The 13,036-nt window shown below is 48.3% G+C and overlaps 1 protein-coding gene across 7 annotated transcripts in view; it reads left to right on the top strand.

Moving 5' to 3' along the window:
• The window catches only part of SLC39A5 (solute carrier family 39 member 5), a 126,249-nt gene that overhangs the window by 23,608 nt on the left and 89,605 nt on the right, over window positions 1–13,036 (top strand). For all 7 annotated transcript variants that reach the window (XM_063952646.1, XM_063952645.1, XM_063952647.1 and 4 more), the window contains exon 3: window positions 5,895–6,046. In XM_063952646.1, coding sequence (XP_063808716.1) covers window positions 5,895–6,046 — 152 coding nt within the window. The remainder of the gene's footprint in view (window positions 1–5,894; window positions 6,047–13,036) is intronic.

The raw sequence follows: 13,036 nt of genomic DNA on the forward strand, positions 1-13,036 counted from the left end.
CTTCCAGGGCCTCTCTATGAAGGGGAATTAAGTAGTGGGTTGCGCCCACGTGACATGATGATGTACGTCACGTGGACGCTCCCCAAACGAATATTGAATGACATGTATATGGACCAATAGGACTGCCTTTTTTGCCGATCATGTGACGAGATAGGTCACATGATCGACATTATCTTATATACTTTTTATATGTTTAAAAGAGGTATTTAGACTCGTTTTTTAAGTTTAATATGATTTTTGACTAGATTTCTAATGTGCAACTTGGACTGAGTGGTCTTTGTAGCATTTTGGATGGTTTGTTTCTATGCACTAGGAATCACCTAAACAGGTGACACTAATGGACTTATTAGTAAGGGTATAAATAGAGTACCCTAAACACATGGATTATATGCTCCTGAGGAAGCTGGAATACACCAGTGAAACGCGTTGAGCCTGTTCCATTTGGATCCAAATTATCTGCTTTATCTGGACTCCACTCTCCCAATCGGCCTGCAATAGCCGTGTCCCCCCTGGCACAATCTGGACTTTTCTCCCATCACTGGATTTCTTCATCAACTGACTAAACCCCTACAGCTCTAATACGGACTTGTTCCAAGGCTGATGCACTTCAACAAGGGGATCTGGTAAATATCCATCCAGTAAAGTGAATGCACAGAGGGAGGCTGTCCTAGCCTGGGGATTGGACATACTTTAATATAGGAGATTGTGGAACCTATGAATTCTGCCCAGATAAGCTATATCCAATTTTTTATCGCCACCTAGTGGCAAGAGGAATTCCTTTTCTTTTAGCATTGTCTTATATGAGATGTTATTAAATGTTATCTTTTTACATAGAACAAACCATCCGTAGTATTATTATTATTATTATTATTATTATTATTATCATTTAAATATTAATGTGATTATTATATTTACTACTGCTGATAGTATATCAACTTGACCTCATATAGCCAGCGCTGGTACCCATTCTTTTTTCTATCATTTAGGTACAAGATGTTTGCTGATAGGCAGCGTAGAGCGGTTCCTGCTCTCAAGGTGGGTGATCAAGTATGGTTGTCCACGAAGAATTTGCGGTTGAGAGTTCCCAGCATGAAATTTGCTCCTGGCTACATCGGTCCTTTTAAAATTGAACAAGTCATCAATCCTGTTGCTTACAGACTCCAGTTACCTCCCTTCTTAAAAATACCCAGGACATTCCATGTTTCCTTGTTGAAACCGCTGATCCTGAATCGGTTTCATTCTGCACTTCCTCCAGCTCCTAAAGTTAAGACTCAACGGGGAGTCGAGTATGAGGTGGCCAATATTCTGGACTCACGTTTCCGTTACGGTCAGTTGCACTATCTTATTGACTGGAAGGGCTATGGTCTTGAAGAACGCTCTTGGACCAATGCGTCTGATGTCCATGCTCCTGCCTTGGTCCAGAATTTCCACTCGAAGTTTCCTTTAAAACCTAAGAAGTGTCCTGGGGCCACTCCTAAAGGGGGGGGTGCTGTCACGATCCGGGTATCTGGACGCCATTACTTGCCTTTCGGGTGTCTCCTGGGGCTGGCTCGGCGTTCCAGGGCCGGATCCCATCTGTCTCTACGTGCTGCGTGTCCCTCCTGTCGCGCTGGGACGCTGTCACGGTGCCGCCATGTTTGGGTCCTGCATGGCGTCTCCCGTCCTCCGCGGCCTCCGCCGCCGCTCCTGTGTTGTAGTTGCGGGTTGTCGGGGTGGTGCCTCGTGTCTGCCGCGGCCTCCGCTGTCGTCCACGGGTCTCGGCGTGCACTTGTCGGTCTGGCGTCTCCTGTCCTCTGCGGCCGGCGCCGCCATTGCTGCTGTGTTTCCGCATGGTTTCCAAACTAGCTTTCCCTCCAAGTTCTAACATGGGCGCAGCCATGTTGGATCCAATCACATGTCTCAGTTCCTCCAATCCACTGCCTCTGGAAATCTGCATAATTGCCCAGCCAATGCCTGCATTGCTGCAGGTATAAGTATCCTGTGCCTGGGCCAGGAAATCGTCAGTGCTTTGTTTGTCATACCTTGTTCCAGTCTCTCTCCTGTGGTTGTGTTTCCAGGTTCCACCAAAGAGACCCGCACCTGCCTACCATCCTATGGTGCAGCCTGACTCTACAGTCCTCCGTGGCTGATCCAGTTTCCAGCTTCCAGCTATTTCATCTGCTTCCAGCAGTATCCATTACCACCGGTAATCATCCTTCAATTCCTCTGTTTCCACGCTCCCTAGCATCTTACTATATTCACTCCGTGTTTCATCACCTGGCTGGTTCCACCCAGCATTCATTCAGTGACTTTATCATCTGGCTGATTCCATTCCGCATCCACTCCGTGTCTTACCACCTGGCTGGTTCCATCCAGCAATTACAACAGCTGATTCAAGTTACCAACTTCATCTGTTCCATCTACTGGCATGTTCCTTGGATATCTTCACTACTACAGCCAGGCCTGGTAAGGTTATTCCATCTAAGGACTGTAACAGCTGTTCTTACCTACCAGTGTCCTGTGTAACCATTTCATGGTCAGAGTGCTCCAGGAATCATATTATTTATCATTGCCATTATTTACCTTGAATGCTGTTTGTTTACATGGAGTCTGTTAATAAACTTTTATTTTGACTTTTACCTGGTTGTCATGGTCACACCTTCGGGTTTCCTTTTAACACTTACATGTCCAGGGGTCTGATTAAACCTCCCCGGTTTAAGTTCCTCTCAGCCCCTACAACTGAGGCTTTCTCCTGTCAGCCAAAACCCTCAGTTGTGACACTTTATCTCCATCCAAGGCTTAGTAAACAGACCCCTAAGCAGAGCCGGCCCTAGGCATAGGCAAATGCCTAGGGGTACAAGCAGCTTCTGCTGATTAAAACGATATGCAGCATGCCTATATTCTGTGTGTGACTGCGGCTCTATCTGCATACAAAATGCATTACGGATGTGCAGCATTATGTGTATAAGGTGTACTACAGTACTTGGTGGCGAAACGTATAGAAAGGGCACTACTGTGTGGTCTAATGTGAATAAAAAGCAATATGGTGTGGTGTAATGTGAATAGGGGGCACTACTGTGAGGAGTAATGTGGTACTACCATGTGATGTAACGAGAATAAGAGACACTATTGTATGATACAGGTTGAGTCTCCCTTATCCAAAATGCTTGGGACCAGAGGTATTTTGGATATCGGATTTTTCCGTATTTTGGAATAATTGCATACCATAATGAGATATTATGGTGATGGGACCCAAGTCTAAGCACGGAATGCATTTGTTACATATACACCTTATACACACAGCCTGAAGGTCATTTTAGCCAATATTTTTTGTAATTTTGTGCTTTGAACAAAGTGTATCTACAGTCACACAATTCATTTATGTTTCATATACACCTTATACACACAACCTGAAGGTCATTTAATACAATATTTTTAATAACTTTGTGTATTATTAAACAAAGTTTGTGTACATTGAGCCATCAAAAAAACAAAGGTTTCACTATCTCACTCTGACTCAAAAAGTCTGTATTTCGGAATATTCCGTATTTCGGAATATTTGGATATGGGATACTCAACCTGTATGATGTAAATAAAGTTGTACTACTGTGTGGCATAATTTCAACTGGGGGCCATGCCCCTTCCCATCAAGCACATGCACCGTTTTGGGCTGCGCACTGAAAGTGCACACTGTTTCTATTTAAAATATAGGTGGTAGGAGCACCAAATTGAGAACTGCTATGGGGTGATGGTCAGGGCCGGCAACAGAAATCTTGGGGCCCCATACACTGATATCTCTGGGGGCCCCCACCCCCTCAGTCTGTAAATGCACTGTCACACACCTGTGCCCAACACTGGCAGGAGGCTTGGCTGGTTCAGGCATGCTCCTCAATGGCAAGAGACATGGAAGGCGATGTAGCGTCATAGTCATGATGTCGTGACGGCTGCATGCACCACTGGGACGGGACCAAGTGAGGGGGGAAGGGAGGACTCTGCGGCCAGACACTTTAGTCCTATACACACTAGACGAGAAAGTGAGAGATCTCGCTCAGAAGGGCTGATTTGAGCAAGATCTTTCACAATATCGCCTAGTGTGTACACTCAATGTCGCTATCGATGCGCACAACGTTAACGCCCCCCCTCCCTCGTCTGAACTTGTACAGATGAGGAAGGTCCTCGTTAACTACAGCCATGCTGCCGTTGTTCCCCCCCGCCATCGCTCCCTTCCTCACCGGCATCGGCAAGTGTGTATGCACTTGCCAATGCCGGCCGGGTCCCCGCCGCCGCCAATGTCGGCAGGGATCGCCTAGTGTGTACTAGGCTTTAGTTAACTAAATTGGTGACAGACAGGCAGTTAGTTGTAAAAGTACTAAAAGTACTCTGACCCTCGGGGCACGGTAAGGGTGTCCCCTTTGACCCCCCCCCTTTCGCCAGGCCTGCATTCATGCATCTATGACATGTGCCCAAATTCAAAGCCCCAAAATCTAGAAGAGCGCACACTTACCAGCACACAGCCGCCGCTATTCAGACCAGTCTCCCCACAAGCTGCTAGCCTGCCTGCCTCAGGCTGTTTTATTCTGTATATTCGCCAGCCTGGCAGTCATTTTAATTGCAGTCCTGCTTCTGCAGACTGCACGGCCGCTCCTCTCAGGTAGTTGCCACAGCAGAGACAGGGCGGGCCGGGAGGAGAGCGACGTCATTGCACAGCTGACCTTGGGGCAGAGGGGGGTTACCACAGGGGTGCCGCTGTTCTTGTAGTGCTGGCTAATTATATACATTGCGGCAATGCGATGCTGCGCCAGCCGCCCGCTGTATAGTTAATAGCAGCATCATGCTGCTATTAACTACACAGCGGGCGGCCGGTGCGGCGGCTCGTTGCTGCGATGTATATAATTACTTCCATCCATGATGAGCTTGCAGCCGCCACACTGCCGCAGCCGGACCTCGGGGCCCCTCACAACGTTGGGGCCCGGGACGATTGTCCCCTTTGACCCCCCCTGTCACCGGGCCTGGTGATGGTGCTAGGAAAGGGGTACAGGGTCAGAGGCAGAACTACAGTAGCGTCTGTGCAAGGGGGCACCAGCCAAAATCTTGCCTAGGGCATCATATTGGTTAGGGCCGGCTCTGCCCCTAAGTCATCAATCCTACCATCTACAGTGCTCAAGTTCCGTAAGAGGTGGAGACCTAAACCCTGCCTGGACTGGATAAAGACATTAACCAAGGCACAAACTCCACATCAGAATATGGGGGGTAATTCCAAGTTGATTGCAGCAGGAAATTTTTTAGCAGTTGGGCAAAACCATGTGCACTGCAGGGGGGGGCAGATACAACATTTGCAGAGAGAGATAGATTTGGGTGGGTTATTTTGTTTCTGTGCAGGGTAAATACCGGCTGCTTTATTTTTACACTGCAATTTAGATTGCAGATTGAACTCACCACACCCAAATCTAACTCTCTCTGCACATGTTATATCTGCCCCCCCTGCAGTGAACATGGTTTTGCCTAACTGCTAAAAAATTTCCTGCTGCGATCAACTTGGAATTACCCCCATGGAGTCAATCCAACTAGCCACGATGATATTGTGGGAGCGAATCTTGGCGGCAGCGGCCGCACTTTGCAGCGGACTGAACTCTCTCATAGGGTAGAGAGCAATTTTGTGCAAATTCAGACAGAATCCAGGCGGCCAAGGGTGCGAGATCGGATGCTGTTGTTGGTGTTTAAATGCTGCGGCAACAGCACTTCGCACCATTCGCAGCTAATTGTATTGACCCCCATGTGTGATGTTTTTGAAAACTAAAAATATCTTTCTGTGAGGCTACTTTAAGCGACTGAAACTGTTCGTTACCAGAATTAGCAGGATTTTAAATTCATAGGCAATAATTTTGTTTTCTTATACTCTCATTTTATGCCCATAGGTTGTACAGATACAGCATCCAGAACTGGGACATGATCACGTCTCCCACCTGGATATACTCGATGTTCAGGAAAACAAACACAGACACGTGCACTCCACTTGGGACCACTTATCAGTCCCCTCAACTCCTATTCAGGCCAAGAATTATAGGAGGTATTTCAAATATGTCACATTTATTTGCAGCTCAATATTGTACTCTATAGCCTTTTTTATGGATGTTATTAACATGTTATTAAACATTGCACCGCCCTTACTCCTGACATGGCGGCAGAGCCAGATTAACAATGGTGCTACATACTGGCACTACAGTTCCAGGCCTCCAAATAAAAATAGGTCTATCAACATGACAGTATGATGATGACCGGCCGCCAGCCAGCTATTTTTCTCACAAAATGATGCAATTTGTTTACTCCTGTATTTTGGGAGACATGGCCCACATGGCACTAGCCACACCCACACACAGCACTGGTGACACCCTTATGGCACTGGCCACACCCACACATAGCACTGGTCACACCCACATAGCACCAGCCACACCCACACACAGCACTGGTCACACCCACATGGCACTGGCCACACTCACACAACACTGGTCACACCCACATGGCACTGGCCACACCTGCGCAGCACTGGTCACACTCACATGGCACTGGCCACACCCGCACAGCACTAGTCACACTCACATGGCATTGGCCACACCTGCACAGCACTGGTTACACCCACATGGCGGTGGCCACACCTGCACAGCACTGGTCACACCGACATGGCGCTGGCCACACTTGCACAGCACTGGTCACACCGACATGGCACTGGCCACACTTGTACAGCACTGGTCACACCCATATGGCACTGGCCACACCCACACACAGCACTGGTCACACCCACATGACACTGGCCACACCTGCGCAGCACTGGTCACACCCACATAGCCGTGGCGACACCCACACAGCACTGGTCACACTGACATGGCACTGGCCACACTTGTACAGCACTGGTCACACCCACATGGCACTGGCCACACTTGTACAGCACTGGTCACACCCACATGGCACTGGCCACACTTGTACAGCACTGGTCACACCCGTCCTTTGCCTGGCCCTGCATGACAGGTGTGTTTGGGACAAGAGTTGACAAAAGACACTCGGGCCCAAATTTATAAAGCCTTAAAAAGTGATAAAGTGAAGAGTGATAAAGTACTGTACCAGCCAATCCGCTGTATAACTGTCATTTTACAGGATGTGTTTGAAAAATGACAGGGAGCTGATTTGTTGGTACTTTATCACTCTCCACTTTATCACTTTTCAGGCTTAATACATTTGGACCTCGGTCACATGACAGTACAAACCCCATTAAAAAACGTATAGAATTGTAAGCAACTTCCACAAGGTCTTACACTGGGCGCAATGTAGTAAATTACATCGCCGCCGATCGTCGCATACTTACATATGCAACTAGCATTGCGAAGGATAGCTCTTCCGATAGGAGCTGTCTTTCACGATCTCCGGCGGTTCCCTGACTTCCGGGTTTTGGCCCCGGGAGTCATTCTGCACATGCACAGAGTGACGGGGGCGGCCGCTGGTCATGCTGGGAGGGATCTATGGGGTATCACGGCGCTGTTCCGGCAGCCGGCGTTTAGCGCATTCGGAAAATGCGGTAAACGGGGGGGGGGGGGGGGGGGTAAAAAGTGTACTTAATGCAAGAATACCATAGGAAAATATACGAAATGCTCAGTCATCTCCACTTTTCACTACATTGTTTTAGTTATTCTACTTTTAGAAATATTCTTCACTGTATGTAAACGCTTCTGTCAATAAAAGCCCCAAAACCATTTGATTCCAGGTCTGTAGAGTAACTTCCCAGTTAACTATTGCTATAGTGGGGTTGATGGGTTTTTTTCCCCTAGAAATGGTTTCATATGTGTAATTAACATCTATGCATTGTTTGCCAATGGGGGTGGATTCCTGTCAACAGATACAGATTGATATAGGTAGACAACTACAGTAGGAAGGTAGAGACTAATGGGGAGACACTGGGAATCATGGGACATATTACTGCTACTGACCCTTGAATTACACAAAACATCTTGTTTTAGTTTCCCTTGTTCTTCTGGTGATTTGAATATTGTCAATGATTAAAACCTAGCTTTTTTCCCCCCATCCATTAGGGGGCACAGGATTCATTACACTGGGTATTGGCTGGACAGGGAGCAAGGCAGGCACCAAAGAGTTACTTTCTTCTTCCCAGCATTCCTCAGCTTCCCTGTCCCATATATCGCGCCCTCAACCCAAGGCCCACCAGTTTTTTATTTGGTGCCGGGCAGGGGGCACCTTTTAGAAGAGGGGGGTGTATTTCAGCCCTGATTAGTGGTGCGGGCAGATGCTACAAAGAGCCCGCACAGCCGCTAAGACACCCGGCGCCGCTGGCGGCAGCACCGGCGCCTGGGTCGGTGACTTCCGCCGCGGACCTCCAGGATGGAGGTGCTCTGGAGGACCACAGCCGCAAATGGAGCCGGAATGGAGAGTAAGACCAGGTCCCTGTTTGCAGGAAACCGTTCCCCCCTGCTAGAGGGTGCAGTGAAGGCCCAGGTAAACTGCGCCTTTTTTTCCACTAGACCACCAGGGCATTTGCCACAGTTCAGAGCTTGGTCCCTGCGGTTTTGCACCTGGGGGTGTGGTGAGCCTAGCCTGTAGCCCTTCCCTCGCCCCTGAGGCTTGCTTGAAGCCATGCTTTCTGCCTGCCTTTAGGATTACTTCTCCTCACTCTCATTTTGTGTCCTTTACCTGATACTTAAAGTGACCTACAGCTACACTACACTGTGCATGCCCAATCTCATCTGTTATTGGAAGCTAAGCAGTGTTGGGCCTGGTTAGTACTTGGATGGAATACCAGGTGCTGGAGGTTAAAGCCATTGCACTAGCAGGAGTACTGTGGTTGTGGATTTACCACATTACTACACCAGCACTTAAGGAGAGGAAGGTTTGGGCACTGTCTCCCCCGTACCTTGCTCTTGGATCCTGGTCCTTGCATCACGCCTTCCTGCTGTCTATAGCTGGACAGTTTAGTATAATTGCCCACTATTTGTGCATTGAGAGTTCTGTGTGCCTGTTTACTTTCAGCTGGTGTGGAGTTTGTATGTCCTCCCAATGTTTGGGGGAAATTGCCTAAGGGTCTGAAAGTTTATATCCATTTGTACATAACCTATGGATATCCTGCCGCCACCCCACTAACTGTTAAGATATGCTTTACTCTCTCTTACTCCTATTTTGTCATGCACTCTGTTGTTTCACTAGTGTCAGACACTTGGTTTGGCACTGCGTTGTATGTCTTTCAGATGCCAGTTACCACGGAAGCTAGTGCCTCGCACTTCCACAGTTCATGTCCACACTCGCTCTTTTTTTTTTTCTCTTTCTCTCTCTCTCTCGGGGGCCTGACAGCGATAGCCTGGGTGTCCATTGCTTACTAGCTCCTTCACGGGACATGCCTGCAGCTGCAACACCCTCTCAGAAGCCGGCTTGAGCTAACATGCTGTCATAGGTATGGCCGCAGCTAATTACTCACCTGGTCCCTCCACTGCCCCGCTCCCTCCAGCTATGGTGCTGGCTTCGGGTGGCTGCTGTGGAAGCAGTACTTCGCACGGACCACCTCTGTGCAGCTGCTGCTTGACACAGCTAGGCCAGCCAGGATGCTTCTGCACCAGTACCCCTCCCGAAAGTTGGGGATGGACTACTCCTCTGGGGGTATAGTCCCCATAAGTTTAGGGGGCTAGAGCTGCACAGCATGAGGGGCAGTTCAAATCTCTCTTGCTCGTTGGGCAGGGCCCTGGGTGTCAGGTACAGAAGGACTCTTTCTTTGGCTCACCTAGAGACCTCCTAACTGGTACATAGTATCAGCTGACTTTCTGTGGTGCCCAGGGCATGCAGCTTTTGTTAACCTATATTGATACTTGGTCCCTCAGAGATCCACTGGATCCGACAGAAGGAGATCGGTAGTATGTTCTGGGGACTGCTCTTCTCAGACTGAAGTAGAGACCCCAGATCTGCCACTACAGTCAGCAGAAATTCTAACACAGTGTTGTGGCCATTGTATGGGGACAGACCTTGTCCCCGCCTTACAAGGCTCCATGCAGCACTACACTGGTCCTCTCATGGACACAGGCTGTGCTTCTGGGTCTTATCCTATACCACTCCATTTTTTCAGGCGCCTAGGTAGTTAAAGCCATTGGTAGCTGGGTGGTAACACTGAAGCTCCTTACCTCTGAGGCCAGCAAAATAGAGTTGCTCAGTCTGGGTTTACGTCTAGAAGGGAATTCACCTACTCGGTAAGTGCAACCAGGTCCTACAGCTACACTAAACTATGCATGCCCAATCTCATCTGTTTTTGGAAGCTAAGCAGGGTTTGGCCTGGTTAGTGCTTGGATGTGAGACTACCTTGGCATACCAGGCGCTGCAGGCTTTGGACACTGGAGGGTTATCCTTCAGGGTGTTGGTTTCCATGGTACTTACTGGGAGCACCTTGTGCCTCCATTCCTGGCATATGGACTCCACCCCTACCAAAATTTGGATGGTTCCTCCCTGCGCCGCCTGCATTGCAGTAGACGATAACTTCTTGTGTCAGGATCCAGACAAGATGGTTTCCATGCTGGCAGCTTCCATAACAATGTTTCTACTTTTGCCGCACCAGCTCGGTCCTTGACTTCCTTTGCCGGCAAGGCAGATTTAGGAGTCCGGCTACTTTCCGGTATCTAGCTCCAGACAGGGGTTTGCAGCCCTGCACTGGAGGGCCCTGGGTAACCGGACATCCAGCTCCCAGACCGGCTACAGCCCTACTGTGTGATGGGCAGGTCCTCATCCGGGCGGTTCCCAGGAATGGCGGCCTACATCTCCACAGCGGATTGGGACCTCACCGGACACTTGGGTCAAAGAGGGTGTCTCTCAGGGTTTCGCTTTGAATTAGGCTAGACCCTCCTCAGTGGTTTCAGCCTCTGTACTCTGTGGGATTGCGGTTAGGCTGAAGGTATTTAGAAGTCAGTGGACTCCCTCTTGGACTCCAGGGTCATTGCCCCGGCTCCCCATTCTTTACGGGGACTTTCTGCAGCATCCCTGTGTCAGGTTCAACTGTGCACGGCACCTATCGTCCTATTCTCCATTCCAGTTGTTGACTGGGTCTTCAGTTCCCCTGGTTCTGTGAGGAGTCCTCCTACTGCGGGTTTGACCACCGGGAGATTATAAGGCATTCCAGAGCATTTAAGATGGAGTTGTGACTGTTTTGTTTGTCTTTATGTCCTCAGGTTGGGCATGCAAGTACATTACTACAGTTCCGACATGGCTGTTCAAGTCAACAACATCCGTGGTTGGTTGTGGCTGCACATCTGCGTCACAGGGCTGTCAGGCATTCGCAACATTTGGTCAACTTCCTTCTCTGAGCTCAGTCTCCAGAGTTCTTGAACAGCACACATTCATAAGATGGTGGAGCCTTTTCAGCCTAGGGACTAGAAACTCAAGGGGCAGACTTGTCTTCCACCATCACAAGATAGGCTACATCTACAGTTCAGCTGTCCAGTAGATCTTTCTCCTATAGCACTGGTTGCGAGCCCTGCTGTTCAGAATTCGGGCTATCTTCAGTCCTTGGAGAGTGTACACAGGAAGGAATCGGTTCAGTTCCGCCCTTGTCCTTTAAACTTGGACCAGGTCTCATTGGCACATACAATTTCAGGATACTGGTCCTCTCACAAAGAGTTCACCACTCTTTCACAGGATGGTGTCTCAAGTACAGCCTGGACTGCTGTTCCTGTCCTTCAGTATTCAAGATGAGGACTTGATTACCTCTGATGCCAGTCCTCAGCGCTGGGGCGGAGGTTTCCTATAGTCAGAGCCGGCCCTAACCAATATGATGCCCTAGGCAAGATTTTGGCCGGTGCCCCCTAGCACCACCGCTGGTTCCGCCTCTGACCTTGCACCTCTTTCCCAGCACCATCACCCCTCACCCATAACAGTCCTTATTTTGGTGTTTGTACTCCCTATATTTAAATAGGAACAGTTCGCACATTTGGCGCACAGCCCAAAAAGGGGTGTGTTTCTGCTGGCAAGGGGCATGGCCACACAGTGGTAACCCCAATTCCAATTACGCCACATAGTACTGCAACTTTATTCACATTTGATCATGCGATAGTGTCCATAATTCATATTACATCCCACAGTAGTATTACTTTACCTTATAAATATTACTCCTCACAGTAGAGCCACTTATTCACATTACATCACACTGAATTGCTCCTTATTCACATTACACCACACCCTATTGCTCTTTATTCATATTAGACGACACAGTAGTGTCCTTTCTATACGCAACGCCACATAGTAGAGCACCTTATACACATAATGCCACACATTAGTAATGCATTTATCCACATAATTCCACACAGTAATGCCCTTACACATTATTAATGTCCTTATAAACATAATGCGCCTTACACATTATGACAACCTTTATTAATGCCCTTTTACACATAATGACACACATAGGGGTAAATTTACTAAGGTCCCGATTTTGACCGAGATGCCGTTTTTTCATCAAAGTGTCATCTCGGTAATTTACTAAACTCAAATCACGGCAGTGATGAGGGCATTCGTAATATTTGAAAGTCCTAGGAAAAAAAATCACGAATGAATACACCATCGGTCAAAACGCGGCTGTTTAAGTATGAATCTCGGTCATTTACTAAGAAGTGCAAAGCAAAAAAAACAAAACACTGCCGTGAAAAATTACAACTCGTAAAAAAGTGCTTAAAAAAAAACAGACCTGCTTTTTTTATTCGTGATTGGATAGGCATGCACGGATCCATGAGATCCGTGCATGTATATCAGTGGGAAAAGGTGGGAAAGTGATGATTTTTTCAAAAAAAATTGCGTGGGGTCCCCCCTCCTAAGCATAACCAGCCTCGGGCTCTTTGAGCCGATCCTGGTTGCAGAAATATGGGAAAAAAATTGACAGGGGTTCCCCCATATTTAAGCAACCAGCATCGGGCTCTGCGCCTGGTCCTGGTTCCAAAAATACGGGGGACAAAAAGAGTAGGGGTCCCCCGTATTTTTAAAACCAGCACCGGTCTCCACTAGCTGGACAGATAATGCCACAGCCGGGGGTCAC

Source organism: Pseudophryne corroboree, chromosome 2, assembly GCF_028390025.1.
Source record: "Pseudophryne corroboree isolate aPseCor3 chromosome 2, aPseCor3.hap2, whole genome shotgun sequence".
Taxonomy (NCBI): Eukaryota; Metazoa; Chordata; class Amphibia; order Anura; family Myobatrachidae; genus Pseudophryne; species Pseudophryne corroboree.